This window comes from Schistocerca serialis, chromosome 1 (genome assembly GCF_023864345.2).
Source record: "Schistocerca serialis cubense isolate TAMUIC-IGC-003099 chromosome 1, iqSchSeri2.2, whole genome shotgun sequence".
Lineage (NCBI taxonomy): Eukaryota > Metazoa > Arthropoda > Insecta > Orthoptera > Acrididae > Schistocerca > Schistocerca serialis.
Genome location: NC_064638.1, coordinates 1,124,019,199 through 1,124,036,979, shown reverse-complemented (window position 1 = coordinate 1,124,036,979; position 17,781 = coordinate 1,124,019,199). Strand labels below are relative to the sequence as shown.

At 39.3% G+C, this 17,781-nt stretch overlaps 1 protein-coding gene across 2 annotated transcripts in view; it reads right to left on the bottom strand.

Annotated features, from left to right (window-relative positions):
- Positions 1 to 17,781, bottom strand: part of LOC126416872 (uncharacterized) — a 137,886-nt gene that overhangs the window by 8,301 nt on the left and 111,804 nt on the right. Inside the window, exons 3-4 of one of the 2 annotated variants that reach the window (XR_007575533.1) lie at positions 11,414 to 11,534; positions 4,845 to 4,936 (exon numbers count right to left, since the gene is read on the bottom strand). Coding sequence is in view for 1 of the 2 variants with exons in the window: in XM_050084762.1 (XP_049940719.1) it covers positions 11,414 to 11,534 (121 nt within the window). In the remaining variant the exon portion in view is untranslated. The remainder of the gene's footprint in view (positions 1 to 4,844; positions 4,937 to 11,413; positions 11,535 to 17,781) is intronic. The other variant, XM_050084762.1, reaches the window with a different exon arrangement.

The window sequence follows — 17,781 nt, the reverse complement described above, 5'->3', positions numbered from 1 at the left end:
TAACAGCTGCCTACGATTTTCTTTGATTTTCTCTGGTCTACCTCAAAATTAATTTAAAGATATTTTCCTGTAGTCTGAAGGATATCTTCATAGTTTCCATGAAATACTATATCATATTTTTATACTGACAGAGCAGTTCAAAATCACACAGTTCAATGATTATTATATGAGATATGGTTACTTCGTATTACGATGAAACTTGTCTTGTTTGGTTTTTTGTATATATAATGTCTATCTTTTTCCTGGCCTTTATCACATATCTTCATGAGGTCAGCATGTTTATTATTGGATTTGGCAATGTTTGACACTCCTTTTTCTCTCAGGACAGAATTCGTATACCTGCGACTGTCTGCATCTAGCACTATCTCCTGTGAAAGCATGTGAATGTTTTCTAAATGTTGGAATTATGAAACTGAGGTGGGACATGTAGTCAGATGTGGGAAGCCACCTAAAGTCCACATCCAGACCTGCCAGCAAACCTACCATTGTTGTTAATGTGCCAGATGGATTTGATCCAAGGTTGTCGCACCACCCCAAATCCCAGAAGTGGCACACAAACATGCAGGGCTATCCGGGCTGGTCTGTTTATATAATTTCTCTGTATATAACATTTCAGCTTATGTTGTCGCCAAATGCCTGGGAAGCCTGCAAAGCCTGCACCCTCTGTTTTGGCTCTTGTTCATTTAGACCAATCTGTAGATTAGTTGGTACCACACTCTGTGTGGTAATTGTGTCCAATGCGACTTTTTTTTTTCTAGGTTTTTAAGTAAAGTTGTTGTCATGTTATCTACTCTAGTCTTTGTGAAAGCTTCAAAATTTTCTGTAAATATTTATTTTGTATTTTCTGTAATTAAGATGTTTGCTTCATTTGCTAATTTGTATATTTCACTGTTGTTGTTTAAGTTTATAAATCATTTACATGCAGCAAAAACAGGAATGGTCACAATGCAGATTCTTGGGAGACAACATGTTTAATTGGTTTGTGAAAATTTCTTTGAGATGGATAAACTGGAATATCATATCATCATAAAAGTTAGGTTTGTTGCCAGTGTGAACTCATAGAAAGCTATTGAAGTTTTATTAAAAATCTGTTTGAAACACAGAAAGAACATCACAAAAATGCAACCACAGATGAAGTTACTGAGAGTGTGCACAATATGATGTCAGAGAATCAGTAATTAAATGTGTACGAAATAGCTGATACATACATGTGTCATATGAAAGAACATACTACATTTTAAAGAAGTCAAATTGACTTTGTGAACCAATTTGTTACTGTGGGTGAGATGTGGGGATCTACACCTCCTCTCTGAAAAAAACAGTATGAAATCAGTGACAGGGTAATTCACACACAACCACATAGTAAAGAGTTTTTTTCTGTTCCATTAGGGTATGAAGTGTAGGAAAAATGATAATGTAAATGCCTTTGCATGCACTGTAATTAGTCCAATCCTGTCTCCACAGTTCCTTTGGCCTGACATATGTTTGTAGATTCATTACTTAATACTGTTTCTTGAAACTTTGGAACTAGGCTTTTGTATGTAGTTAACATCTTATCTTCAGGCATCTCCAAGTTCAGGTTTTTCAGCATTTCTGTGAAACTCTCCCATGGGTCAAACAAACCTAAGACTTCTGTAGCTGATTGATATATGGCACATGGAAATGTGTGACATCACAGAGACATAACTGGGCTTTGATTTACTGCTTTTTTTTCTAGTGTAAGTGCATACACAGCTACACATACACATCCAACCAAAGCTCTGGCATCCAATATTGTATAGCAAAATTCTTAAGTTTGTATTTGTACAAATTTAAAGAAAACACCACAGTGAAGAACAATCTGCTAGGAAGCATGCTTATACTTGCACACACATATTCAAATTACAAATGTAATTCTTAAATGTACATGCTGAAGAAAGCTTACAACACATTTAGTCACACAATGAATAAATCATATGAAACAACCATTTGTTAACCAAAATAGCACTAGTATACATTGTTAGTATACTTCAGAGAAGTTGCCTGCAGAGGCTGCTTCTGTCTCTTCACGTATAAGCTGATTCACTCCATGTCCCCAAGGCTCTCCTTCGTATGGGATTTACAAAACACAGTATGTAAGTGAATGAATGAACACAAAAGTGGAAAATCTGGTATGAAATAACTGAATAGGAGGCACTGAACAGTAAACATACGTGTGCACGCGCGCTCACAGACACACGCACACACGCACACACACACACACACACACACACACACACACACACACACACACACACGTACGGGGGGGGGGGGGGGGGGGGGGGGGTATAGAGAGAGAGAGAGACAGCCCTCTCACACACAAAGATAAGTTAATGTAAATGAATACAGAATGTGTAACAATGACAGTGACTACCTGGCAGAAGGCCTCCACCAATTATCTGACTCCTCCACCTATAAACCTGCAAATCCAACACAAACTCCAACCCCTGCTTAAAACCTTATGCCCTTCCCAGAACATCTCCCCTGAATCCATTTCCTTGCTCAGTCCTATGGCACCATGCACACCCATCTTCTACATGCTCCCCAAAATCTACAAGCCCAACAATCCTGGACACCCCATTGTGGCTGGTTATTGTGCCCCCAATGAAAGAATTTTGGCCCTAATTGACCAACACCTCCAATCAATTGCCCGTAATCCAGCCTTCCACGTCAAAGACACCAACCACTTCCTTTACTGACTCTCCGCCATCCTCACCCCTTTCCCTCCTGGATCCCTACTCATCACTGTTGAAACCACCTCCCTATACACCAACATCCCTCATGCCCATGGTCTTACCGCTATTGAACAATACCTTTCTCATTGTCATTTTAACTTCATCCTAACCCACAACTACTTCTCATTTGAAGGGAATGTATATAAATAAATCTGCGGCACAGCCATAGGTACTCGCATGCCACCCTCACCTGACAACCTTTTTATGGGCCATATAGAAGAGACCTTCCTAACCTCCCAAAACATCAAACCCCCAGTCTAGTTCAGGTTCAGTGATGATATCTTCATGATCTGGACTCAGGACCAAGACACACTATCTTCGTTCCTTCATAACCTCAACACCTCCTCTCCCATCTACACCTCTGATCATATTAAACCCACCAATCACTAACTGTACTTGCATTTTGACAGCTGTAATCCCTTTCACACCAAAAAATCCCTCCCATATAGCCTGGCTACCAGGGGATGGTATCTGCAGTGACAAAAACTCCCTAGCTCAGTATGCTGAGGGTCTCACCATGGCCTTCAGAGACAGGCTCTATCCCCCAGTATTAGTCTTCAAACAGATCTCCTGTGCCATTTACCCTCACACCCCCAATCCTTCCACCATCCCCAAAAAGTGTCTCCTTTATCATCCAGTACCACCCCAGACAGGAACGACTGAATCATGTCCTTTGCCAGGGCTTTGATTACCTATCATTGTGCCCTAATATGAGGGACATCTTACTCGAGATACATCCCACCCTTCCTAAAGTGGTGTTCCGTTGCCCAGCCAAGTGCCACAACATCCTAGTCAATCCTTATGCCACACCCAATCCCAACCCCTTGCCACAAGGATGACAACCCTGTGGAAGAACCAGGTGCAAATCCTGCCCCATCCACCCACCCAGCACTTCCTATTCCAGTCCTGTCACAGGTTTATCTTAACCCATCAGGGGCCAGGTCACCTGTGAAAGCAGCCATGTCATTTACCAGCTCTGCTGAAATCATTTACAGTTTTTTGTACTGGTAGACTACCAACCAGCTGTCCACCAGGATGAATGGCCACTGCCAAACTGTGGCCAAGAGCAAAGTAGACCACCATGTGGCACTGCATGCAGCTGAACATAACACACTTGATGTCAATGGCGACTTCACTACCAGAGCCATCTGGATCCTTCTGTCCACCACCAGCTTTTCTAAACTGCGCGGATGGGAGTTATCCTTACAACAAACATTCTCCACTCCCGTAATAATCCTGGCCCCAACCTACCGTAACATACTGTCCCCACACTGTCCACAATTTCCATTCCATTTGTCCTATCATCTACTCTCCATTCTCACCTCCCATCCTGTTTATTCACAGCCCTCTGCAATGCATCCACTCATCTTTCCCAGCTCCTCTTCTTTTCCCCCCCACTGTCCTGCTCCACAATCTCCTAATGCCACACCTGTTGGCAGTGTAGTCCCAGCACTCTCCACCATACAGCATTTGTCTCTCTCTCTCTCTCTCTCTCTCCCCACCCATACACTCATATCCCTTCCCGTTCACCCTCCTCATCCTCTCCAGGTTGCTGCTAGCATCCCACGTGATGTTGCATTCCGGCCCGAGATGCTGGAGTTGGTGGTGTGAGGTGTGCTTGCTTTCGTGTATGTGTGTGAAGGCTGTGGCCAAAAGCTATATGTGAGTGACTTAATTGTGTCTGCCTGCAACTTGACATGTCTTCCTTATGGTAAGTAGCAATCTGTCTTTTCCTACAGTGTTGATAGTCCTACCTGGAGTTTCCATTGTTTGAATGTTTAACATCATTTTGATGGGTTGAGTTAGGCATTTTGCATGGTGAAGACATTCTTAATTTCTTGTTATTCTTTTTCTTCCTATCTTTATTTTTGTCAGAACAAACACACACTACACAAACTTAACAACAACATAAAAGGCATCTTGATGTACAATATATGTGTACTATGTAATACTTGTTAGTTCCTCAGTAACAGCAAAATGACACTATGACAAGGGACTGTGTTAAGGCAGTTGCAAATTAGTTTATATTTGGAACTTGTAAAACACTAGGAACTGCATTCTCATTAACTGTAACACAGCAAAGTAACTCACTGATAAGAGTTCTGCAATAACCTGTGCATTCTTCTCCTCCATTTATTTAATTATTCAATTCTGCACTATTTATGAGACAGTGCATGAGGCACCTACAGAAAAATCATTTATTTCACATAATATGCAAAGTGATTTGCAGCTCACACTTGTAAGAAGTGCTGACAAGAAAACATTAGTAACAGACAAGCACTCTCCCTGTGCATTATTAACAGTGGAGATATTTGTAGTTGAAGACAGAGTATATATGAAAAAATAAGAAAACACTATTTAGTGCTTTGTTAAAAAGCATAAAATTTAGTTTATGACTGTGTGGTGTGAAATATTGCTACAAAGTATGCCATAATGAATCTTGTTCAGTTAAAGCTATCATTTAGGAAAGTTATTGATAAACAAAAAAGAAATTGCTAACAGAGTTATAATATTTCTCAAGTTATGTATAAGCATTTGCAAAGTTTATTAGGCATGTACAGGAAGAAGTGAAAATATCAGAAATAATATTTTTACTTAGTTTAAGAAATACTGCTTTCCACTGATGACACCCAAAACCTGACCCTTTCTTTTCCCTGTAGCTAGTAGTCTTAAGTGCTTCCAATTTCATTCACTGTGAAATTGAATGGCATAATGTTACTTTGACTGTTCTTTCTAATTTAGTTTGATATGGAAATGTAACCAATATTTTACACAGCATTGACTCAAGCAGTATGAAATTATGTTAATACATTTTAAAAAGTCCTGCAAATCCATAGCAATGTGGCTGTAAATGAGAATGGTATAAATAACATACAAACATGTATATTTGTGACAGAAGAGGAGCATCTGCTTATCAGCCATGAAAACAATAACGGAGCTTAATCATACAGTTTTACCAAGACTGTTGAACCTCAGGTTTCAGAAAGCTTTAACACGCACCCTACAATTACAAGTCTTGTATTTTAGCTCTCTCAGTGTGTGTTCTTTTTATTTTTTTTTGTAAGGTAAATTGTTTCAGAGCCTCAGACACCCAGTGACTTCCATTTTTTTTTTGGGGGGGGGGGGGGGGGGCGCCTTAAAAAAAAAGACGCAAACCATGCTGCAGACAATTCTAATAAAGGTACCACTCATTTCCAACAACAGTGTCATAACTCATAATTTGTCATACTTGAATTGTTGACATGAAAAAAACCACTTGGGGGAGTTCCTATGAATGCTACATCATCGTAAGTCTAATTGCAAAATTCGCTGATAAAGGGTGTTTGTGGTGCTGTCACATACTTGGAATCCAGCACTTCAGTTACTGGCAACACTTGCACATCTCAGTTGTGCTCTGGCAGTTGTCCTGGTGTTGCCACATAATTTCTGCGAAGAGTGTCGTAGTCTGTATTAAAACGTTACTGCTGCAGGATTGTGACAGGTAAGGTCACTGATGTTTGTATCAATAATGTATTATTTTAACATATGACTGATGTTCATTGGTGTATTTGGAATACATGAAAATCACATTTCAAAATGTGATGTTCTTGCAGTAATGTTGTTTTCAACTCTTCCTGTACTACCTTTACTTATGGCATTACTCCAACAAATCTGGCAGTAAAGCTGATAACTGAACTTTGAACAAAACACAAATGTGACACTTTTGCTGAAAACACGTGATAGACCTTCAAATGTAGTTTGTAATATTTTGTTGTATGATACTATTATTCCTGTCTTAGTTAACATTATTTCCACATAAGATGTGGAGTTTAAACTTATCAGTTTTCATAATTTCAGGATTCACGTATAATCATGATAGGTCAAGGGCAGCCTTGGAGTCTATTTTGAATGAAACTCCTTTGCAAGATGTTAGTATGTACAGTTAAATAATATGAGACAATGGTATTTGACCAAATAATACTACAGTTAAACTCCTTTTTAGGAAATGCTTCAAGTTTAGCCACAAAGTTAATGATAATGCAATTCATGATGGAGACAAAGAAAGTTTATTTTCTGGGAGTAGTAACTTGTTGTTGGCATCCACTAATGCCATTACCACATTAGTGTCGTTATCATCCAGTTCTTCATTCTCATGCAGTAGTTGCAGTAGCTTTGAGTCATCACCTGAAGACTGTTGGGTTGGGTTGGGTTGTTTTGGGGAAGGAGACCAGACAGCGAGGTCATCGGTCTCATCGAATTAGGGAAGGATGGGGAAGGAAGTCGGCCGTGCTCTTTCAGAGGAACCATCCCGGCATTTGCCTGGAGTGATTTAGGGAAATCACGGAAAACCTAAATCAGGATGGCCGGGCGCGGGATTGAACCGTCGTCCTCCCGAATGCGAGTCCAGTGTCTAACCACTGCGCCACCTCGCTCGGCCTGAAGACTGTGATTGTATAGTTGGTGATAACCACCTACATACCGCAGGAGGATAGTGTGTCAGACAGTGATGAAAGTTGGTGAGATAAACATCTTTGTGTTAATACCGTTGATGCTAGAGTAGTTTTGGCGAGTGGAGCTAATTCTACATCTCGCACACTATTTTTCAATAAAAATGCTTCCACTTTGATAGGGATGGAAATGATATTAATGAGCCCACTAGAGCAAGGTGTGAAACACAAATGTGATGTAGAAAAATGGTGCAGGAATATTCTTAAAGACGCTAGAAATTCTGGAATGGAATACAAAATGTGAATAAAGAATAAGTGAATAAGGGAGGAAAGAAAAATTACACCAGCATCTTCAGATAAATGTAGGCTTAAAACATTCAGTGAAGAAGAAAGACTGGAACTGTTTTTGGGATATTGGCATTGGGCAACTTTGAAAAGCAGAGACATTTCATTAAAAACAGTATGAATGAAATGAAAGCCCCATATCACTACGTGCGAGATGGTAGCAAGACACGTCAACAAAGAAAAATGGCATTTTATTGTTGTGTAGGACAAACTTCTCCATGTTTGTAATCTGTTCTTCATGAGTACATTAAATATAAACAGTTTCCCTATATATATACAGTGGTGGAGAAACAAAACAAGGTTGCCAATGTCTTTATGGAAGAAGATAAATGAGGGAAGCATGAAAAAGACCAAAGATCAATGAAAGTGTAAAAGAAGGAATCAGAAAATTTACCGGATCTGAAAGCCACTGCACTAGAGCAAATACATCCAAATATTTTATCAAAGAGGGTAAGACCATTTCAGGAATTCATAAAGATTACCGTGTCACATTGCCAAGTTAATAATGTTGAACATGGGAATTACACATTGTTCGACTGTTTATTTACTACTGAATTCAACATTTCATTTTTCATACCGAAAAAAGATCAATGGGGTCTCTGCACTGCATATAACAATGCCAAGGATGAAAGAAAGAAACACTGGAAGAAAATTACATTGAACACTTGGCTGAAAAAGAATTATGTCGAATTGAAAAGACAGGTGATAAAGAAACAGCATCAGAAGGAACAGTTGTTGCAGTCTATGATTTGCCAGCAGTGATGCAACTACCAAAGGGGGACATATCACTGTTCTACTGTAAATCAGAATTAAATATTCTAAATTTTACAGTCTACAACTTGAAATATAATTCCTGTAAGTGTTATGTTGGGATGAAAGCCACAAACACAGAGATGTGAATGAACTGGCAACCTGTATATTGCAGTACTTGACAGAGAAAGCTGACAAAGACAAAAGTCCTTTATATTTTATTCTGACAATTGCACCAGGCAACAAAAGAATTAATTTACTTGCTGTGTACCTCTATGCAGTCCAGTTCCTGAATGTAAGAAGTATAATGCACAAATACCTCATCTCACACAAAATGAAGGTGATTCTGCCCATCTCTTGATAGAGAGGAATGTAAAACATTTGCTGAAGAGCAGCCCTATCTACACACCTGAAAAGTACACCTCTGGTGTTAGAACTGCATGAAAGACTATGATATGAAGCATGTGCAGATGGACATAGCATCTGTTAACATGGGAGCCATAACAGTTTCTTAAGTAAGAGTCTTTCAAAGTTGTGAAGCAATCAACCTGTTTAATTTTCCACAAGCTGTCTTATTCAGATGCAAATTTTCAGGAAGCTACTGACATCAAAAGGAAGATGAGATCATCTAACAATCATGTAATGCTGACCCCTGCATTCACTGCATAGCCAGGAATCTCTGAGAGAAAGAAAGCTGATTCGGTAGAATTGGTAAAGGAAGGAAGAATGACTAGGTTTAGCATCCCATTGACATAGAGGTCATTAGAGATGAAGCTCCAGCTCGGATTTGTGTCAAGGACAGGGAAGGGAGTCGGCCATGCTCTTTCAAAGGAACCATCCTGGCATTTGCTTAGAGCGATTTATGGAAATCGCAGAAAACATAAATTTGGATAGCTGAACGCAAGTTTGAAACATCATCCTCTCGAATGTGAGTCCAGTGCTAAACCCTGCACCACCTCGCTCAGCAATTGATTTGGTATGCAAGAATTTGATCCCGAAGTTCTATGACCGCCATCTGTTAGTAAAGAGACACAAGACTAAAGGAATGTTTTGTGTGGGGAAGTAAAATCAACATTTTGTTGATAAGTTTGTTAATTGCTTGTTTGGAGAGATGAATCGAAAACCATTTTGTATAATTTAACTTTTCAAAGAATTGAAAGAATTTCATAATGATAATTATTATATTTCTATTTTAATATATTCACAATTTGAAGTAAACCAATTATGTGTGGCAACAAAGATGTCCTATTTCAAAATAAAACATAACTTTTGTTCAGAATTTGCAGTAAGAGTGTCATAAAGCACACAAAGGGCAATAGAACAAACTCATAGGTAAGACAGGCTATTTATTGAGTGATTATTGTAAACAATTATATTTTGGAAACTTCCTTCTATCAAATTATACTATGAAAGTATTTCAGAATGTCTGTCTACTAAAACTATAAGACTTCAAAACCTTTCAAAGGCTTTCCTGAAAAATCGCAGATTTTGAGTTGTGACACTGTTTTCACAAATGAGTGGTATGTGGTACACCATTATGACATACCTGCAAGGTCATAACAAATTTTGTCAATGCAGACATGGACATGTACACTATTACAGTCTAACTTTGTCTCACTACAAGCCTCATACAGCCTGAGGTATTGTGTCATATGTGAATTGTCTGCATATGTTCTAACAAAATTAATCTGCAGCTATCCAATGCCCCCATAAAAGCCTCCATCTGTACCAAGATCACTAACCTTTAACACTACCACTATTCAGAAAGATGCCATCCCTTCCATACTAATAAATCTCTCCTATACAGTCCAGCCACCTGTGGATGGCACACATGTGGTGACATAGTTGCACATGTCCCTAATCCTAGAACCACCCTGATGAATCCACTGCAAAAGCACTGCCCTCCCCTCCCCCTCCCTCATTATGCAGTATCGCCCTGGACTGGAACAACTTTATCACCTCTTCTGCCCAGGCTTCAACTACTCATCATTGTACTCTGAAATAAGGTGCATCCTTGTGACAATGCTTCTCACTTTTCCCAATTTATGAAATACCCTTAGGCCAACCTCTAGCCACAAGACCCCAGGACCCTGGTGCAAGATCTGTTCTAAGCACCAACTGAGGACATCTTATTCCAGTGGCAACACAGGAATAGCCTATGCTGCGAGAGGCAGGGCCACACAGACATCTGTGAAAGCCATTATGTAACATTCCAACTCTGCTGTAGCTCATATACAATCTTTTATCGTGGCATCACTACGAACCAGCTGTCCACCAAATGAATGGCCATTCAAAAAGCAGCCAAGAGCAAAACTAACCATGAAGTGATGCAACATAATGCTGAGTACAAATACTAGACTTCAATATCCTTCACCAGTATCGGCTTTTCAGAAGTATGTAGATGGAAACTGTCCTTATAACACTTCATTCAATACCAATCCCAGTATCCTCCCTGGCCCTTGACCCACACCAGTTTTCACCCCTGTCTACAAATCTCCAACTTCACCCACACTTTCCTTTCCACTGCATCCCTCTTCCTTTGTTCCAGCCCTTCCACACCTCCTCCCAACCCACTCCACTTGAATGTGTACCTCACCAACTTCTTTTCTCTACACTAGAGTAGGCTCACCAGTGCCATATTCCCAACCTGTTCCCTTAGGGCCTCTCCCTCCCAGTCTTCAGCACCTCTTCCCTCCACCCTCCCTTCCCCTTCTCCCCTCTGTGCTCCTCTCACCCACTCCATATGACACCTCACCGCAGTTGGGCTGCATCATTGGAACAATGTAGATGGTGTGTGTGTGGGGGGGGGGGGGGGGGGTTGCACATGTGCGTGTGGCCTGTTATGGTGAACACCAAGTTACTCTCTTCTCTTGTCATAAATTACACATTTGTAACTGTCGTTCAAAATAAATTACGTGTATAATCAATTTAAATTCTTCTACTCTTTAAAATAATATTATAGTAGTCTGAACAATATGTGACAAGTTAAAATAGTGTGCCAGACCAGAACTCAAACTTAGATATTTGTCTTTCTTCAGAATAATAATTAATAATAATAATAATAATGAGATGTGAAGTTGAAGGTCTGAGTCTGTCTGTAAAATACAGACATACAGTTTTAACTTACGAGCTACTTACAATTGAATAGTCCACTGGCTTTCTTGCTTGCAGCACCTGTGGTCTCTGACACTTTTTCTGAGGCCACCTTTGTAGTGTCTTGAACGGCCTTCTGAACGCCTTGTCGTGTCTCATCCAGTGCCTTCATAAACACAAGACATGACAAGTATAATATTTGCAGCATTAATTAGACAGGCAAGTTTCAAATTTTAGAACTGCTTTGGTAACTAGTTATACTATTATAATAATAATTTAATGATGTTTTGAATGCACTTCTTTAACGAGTGCTACAGTTAAAGATCCAATGACAAAAGCTAGCAATTCTATTTGAATCAAGAAAATAATGCTAATGAGAAAGAAGAGCACACTACTAAGTTAAAATATGTTTCTAAATGTGAATTCTCCACCCCCAATGAACCATGGACTTTGCCATGGTGGCGTCACTTGAGTGCCTCAATGTTACTGATAGCCAATACCATTGGTACAACTGCAATGGAGGGGTATATGATGAGAGGTCACACAAATGTTTGGTTCCTGAAGAGGGGCAGTAGACTTGTTAGTAGTTGCAGGAGCAACAGTCTGTATGGTTGACTAATCTGGTCTTTTCATACAGTTGACATGGCCTTGTCTGCTGGTACTGCAACCGTTTGTTTCTGCCTAGTCAGTCAGTCAGGTTCTGGCTGTCACCTGTCATGTACCAGCAGAGCAGCAAGTTACATTTTTAGCTTTTTGTGTCTTCTTCATAGTTTAATTCTTAAATTCTGTGTATGTTTTTGTATTTATAAGGTGTAATCTCATATTTTAGTAGCAGTAAAGTGCAGTTTCATGTAGTCTGTAGCACAGTTCTCATTTCTTTTGAATGTCATTTTACAGTGTACTTCTTAAGTTAGTCATGCTGAGATGGATTGGCTGCAGTTGGCAAACAGCTAAAGGTTCTTGCAGCTACAGTCAGCTGTCTTCAGGCTGCTGTCTCGGATCAGAGAATCTGCTGCATCACATGGGCCACGTCAGGCATCACTTGTTTCACCCACGAGCCCAGCTGCCATGGCACCTTCCGAGCCCAGCTGCCATGGCACCTTCCAGTATACCCAATGCCGTGGATCTGAACTCGTCGCAAGTAATGTATCCGTGTCACTAGAGGTGGAGGTTCAACGTGGAGGCTGGCCGTCTAGTCTCACCCATTCACCGTGTGAGTGGATAGGTGCCTGCTCTTTCAGCAGGGTCTGAGCAAGCACATGGGGAGAGAGGTTTGCTAGTTATCAGGAGCTCCAGTCTCAGTTCATGTGGACAGCTAGTGGAAGTGGTGAAGACTGCTGGCCTTACATGTGCGGTCCCAAGCAGAGCTCACAGTTTTGAAGCACTGTTCTCCGAGTTGATTGGTTTGGAGCTGAGTGGAAGGTCTCAACCAAAGGCTTCATTGTTTCTGTGACAGTTTTGGCTCCAGTTTTCTGGACCTGCGTTATCAGGTAGAGAATTGTAGGACTCCCCTTGATAGGTCAGAGATGCACCACATAAAGGACGCAGCTAGTCAGGTAGCAGAGCACTTGTGGAGTCGACATGGGGGCTTTTTAGGCTACAAAGTAGTTTTAAGGTTCTCTGGTGAACACTCACCAGTTGCCACATACAGCACAACCATACCACATTCAGAGTAAAGACACTTCTACTGTCAAAATTTTATCAGTAAAGTGTCAAAGTGTCCACAACAAAGTTCCCCAATTTACTGCCCTCCAGGAAATTTGTCACATCCTAATTTTTCTCAGGACCAAGGGCTGACTGAAACCCAAAGTAGAAAGCTCTGAAATATTTGACGAACCATGGAATGTGTATTAGAAAGACAGAATAGATGCCATAGAAGTTGACAAAAACAGTTTCTCTATTGAGGGCAAATTTGAGTGTGACTGAAGTTATCTGGATGCATATAACAGGTCTAGGTGAATTCAAGTTAATTGTTGGATGTTTTTATTGGCCACCCGATTCCCTACACTGAGTAGCATGAAAACGCCCAGATCATGAAATATTAGTTGGAGACAATTTTAACCTATTGAGTATAGGCTGTGATGTCCACAGATTCACTGCAGTGGTACGCACAGGCTGTCTTGTGAAGCGCTTTTGAATACATTTTCTGAAAACTGGTTCGAGGGCCTACATGCAATGGAAATATTTTAGATCTTGTAACTACAAATAGGCCTGACCTTATCGATGGTGTGGATAGCAACAATAGTTATTTAAGTTAATAAATCCCTCAAGAAAGCCAGGAGAGTGTTTAGGTCAGAAATAGCAAATAAGCAATTGCTACTATCCCACTTAAACAATGAATGGACATCATTTGGTTGGACATCATTTAGTTCTGGTATGGTGGGCAAAGAGGAATCATGTACAAAGTTTAAACAAATTGTAAATCACACTTTGGAGAAGTATGTGCTAAGTAAGTGGACTAAGGATGGAAAGGACCCTCCATTATTTAACAAGAGACTGTGGAAAGTCCTGAGAAAGCAACTGCGACCATCGTACTCTAGTAGAAGCCAAGAACCAGAGAAAATTTTGGTACTATGTAAAATCAGTAAGCAGATCAAAGGCTTCTGTCCAGAGAATCACTGACCAGTCAAGGTGTGCCAATAGAAGATAACAAAAGGAATGCTGAAGTTTTAAATTTCACATTTAGGGAATTGTTCATGCGGAGATGATATTCAAGTATCGTATTGATGATCACAAAGGCTTTGTTGAAGGTCACTACTGCAGTTATGAGTGCTAATAAAACAAAATGTGAAAAAGTATTTCTCCAAAAATTTTGAACCGTTGTACAAGGAATTCAAGTAATTTTGTGCATCAGTTAGTTACCATGGACAAGATGTTTGCCACCACTTCACTAATTAATTCATGATGTACAATGGACCATACTCTTTCTTCTGATATTCCTATGGAAGTAGTTATTTTTTTGTTTTTGCCTGTTCATACAGTTTCGGGTTACCCTTCTTGTGGATCAGCTTCAAGATATTGGAGCAGTTTTGAGATTTGATCAAAGAATTTCTAGTCAAAGTTGCTGGAGAAACATTACCAAATAACTGACTTTTCTGGTTTTCCAGATTTTGGTCAGTTGACATACTTGACTCAGCACATCTGCTGTTATCATGGAAATGACCAGTTTTTTATTCTTTACAATAAAGATGAAGCTGAAAGAATATTGCATAAGTTAAACAAGGGGGAAAAGTTGTACTTTCCACATAACAAAAGAAAGAAATGCAGCATAACTGGTGTGTTGGAAGCTTCACAATGCTATGCATGGATGGTGTGGTTCTGCCACCAGCAAAATGTGTCAAAGGCTTTAGGACAGAAGACTATGCAAAACTTCACAACAAAAAAAATCATGAGCGTGATGTCACAATTGTTTACATTACATTCGCTTGAGCAGTTGCCAGTGAGCTCATGCGCGGTTCAGTTGCTTATGGGCAGTACCTTCTCCTGCTTCTGGCTTAAAGTGTGGCTGTTAGCTATATCGGCAGTAGCAACAAGCAGCCACATGCTACCAAGAAAAATTTTTCTCGTGCGCCCAAGCTGCCAGATTCACGCATGCGCCGATCAGTCTGAATGGTGGAGGGGAGCGGGTGATCCCCACTAGACCAGTATGTACCTGTTGCTGTTTCCTCTTCATTTACAGCTCTCATTTCAAATTAATACAAAACAGATTTCTGTGGCCGGAAACCACCAAGTGAATTAAAATACATTCACATGATCACGGAAGGCCAAAATACGTCATTAGTTACAGTTTTCTTATTTCCAAGTTTTTGGCAGTCGAATATTAATCGCCTTGCAGAACAATGAAGTTATTTTTGTCAGTTTGCTAAAGAAATTTGACTTTTATTAATCTTTAGTTGAAACAAAGCATTTCACTCCACACTATTAGCTGGTTTCAACTGTTCTCTGATTTGGAAGTGCACGTGTACATCTTACGGCACATACAGCATTACGCCATAATAAAGAATCAATCACAAGATAACACTGTAGTTGTGTACCACAAAAATTTACATCCCGAAAGCCACAATGAAAAGCTTAATGTCAGATGGGGACCTACTTCATCGAGAATCTCGACATATGAATGAGCACTTGAAGCCAAATTATGCATTTTAGTGTGGTTTACGAAATTCCGATGCTCTTAGAGTATCCTCTGATGTCTTGTTTCTTTTATGGCGTAATGTGAGATCTCTTAAGAGGAGATGGATGGCAAGTGGGATTCAAAAATCCGATTTTTAGACTTTAGGATATTTGAAATGCCTGGTCTTTCCAGCGTGAAACAGTTTTTGTTTTATATAAATACAACAATTTTTTCGTGAGATATGATGGTTTTCCAGATGCTCTGTGCAATCTGGAGATGGTGAATGACCGGATATGTGCAGAACAAGTCTATGGTCATAATGTCACAATTTATAAATTAGAGTGCATTGGGCATGCCCAGAAGGGAATGGGGTCCAGGTTGAGAAGATTATTGAAGAAAAAGTCAAAAATACTATTGGAAGAAAGGTGGTAAAGGTCGCCTGACAAATGTTGAAATAGGTAGATCACAGAATTAATATGGCTTGGCCATAAGAAGAAATGTTAGAAAACATGAAAAATGCTTCATGGGCTATCTTTTTACATAAGCTTTCCACAAAGGAAAATCCAGTGCACGGTCTTTGAACCTGAAACTTGGTGCAAGTACAGGAGACCACAAACATTCTCTACCTGCATCAGTAATGAATGAAATTAATCCCATATTTAGAGACCTTTGTAAACATACCTTGTTGAAGAAATGTCTTCATGGGAAAACCCAAAATTTAAATGAATGTGTGAATTCTGTCATTTGGAACCGGTTACTGAAAACTGTATTTGTTTAGCTTACAACCTTCATATTTGGTGTTTATGATGCTATTTTATGCTTCAATGATGGTGTAATTATGGGACGTTTTGGAATTATTGGGCATAAAATCTAGTGGAAATACTGCAAAATCCTTGGGGCATATAGATAAAGAGAGAATCTGTAAAGCAGATATTGCTAATTTAAAATGCACAAAAGACGCCAGACAGAAAAGAAGAGGGACCTAGACAAGAAAAGAAGATCAATATATTAAGATGATGCTCAGTATGGTGCAGGAAAATATTAGTGGTAATTCTCATCAGTAACTATACTAGAATTGCAATATTAAACTTTAAATGGATTTTTCTAAAAACTACATTTTTTTACTTTCAGGAACCATTATTTGATAAACTAATGGGGTTAGAAACATGAAATTTGGTCAGTTTGCACTGCAGATGGTAATTAGTTGTTATAAGTAAATTGAGAATCACCAAACAATCAGAAACTGTTTTATAATAATTAATGTACAAAAAAAGTTAAATTTTACTAGTGAAAGAATAATTTTTTTTCTTCGATCCATAAGAGGTATTATGTTCATTTTACTAGTAAATTGAAGCATACATGTTATATAAATGCAATAAAAATTTCATTGTTTTATCACTTAGAGTTCTTTTGAAAAGTGTACCTATTCAAAGGGTAAAATAGCATTGGCAGAACAGACGTACGAACACACGGGCTTCCTACGTCGTCTTAGTTGCGCACGCGCAGTAACGCCTGTTTTCTGGCAACTGCTGAAACGAACCTATTTCTAACAGGTAGTAGGAAAACATTGCGAATGGTAGTTTGAAAGGCATTACTTTTAAAGTAAATTTCGTTTTAAGCAAGATGAATTATGTTACGTGTGAGAATGTGCGACGAATTTCTTAAATCACAGAGAGTTTGACTCTCATTTAAAACTTAACACTTTGAGGACCAGCCACTCGGAAGAATTTCTAGCCCAGAAAACCAGACATGTATGTCATTATTAATGTTTTACTGGCCATTTGTGTGAGGTATCTGTTAGTATGACACGCAGGAAAAGACCAATATTGTAAGTGGAGGCTTACCTGTTCTTGTAACTTATTAATCTTTGACCAATATCATATGAGGAAGCCTAGCTTTTCTTGTAGATACACCATGTATATTAATTTAAATCATTAACTTTTCCTATCTGTGTGTTTGTGCTACTTAAAAGTGATGTTGCTATTGGCTGATTAAATCACGTGTCCTATGCTCTGAATATGTGCTATCATCGGCTGGCAAGATCACGTGACATGAGCTATGATTGGCTTATAAGAAAGCATCGCAATTTCGATTTCAATGTTTCGGAAACTAACGTGCTGTTTGTGATGGAATTCGAATTCATTCTTTCGTAATACGAAAATATGCAGCGTACATGTTGTTGCACATCAAAGACCTTTCAAAAATGTTTTTTTTATAAAGTGCTAGAAAGTTTTATGTTGGTGTATAAAACCTTAATCATTCAAAAGGGTTGATAACTTTTACAGTTCCGAGGGAAAGA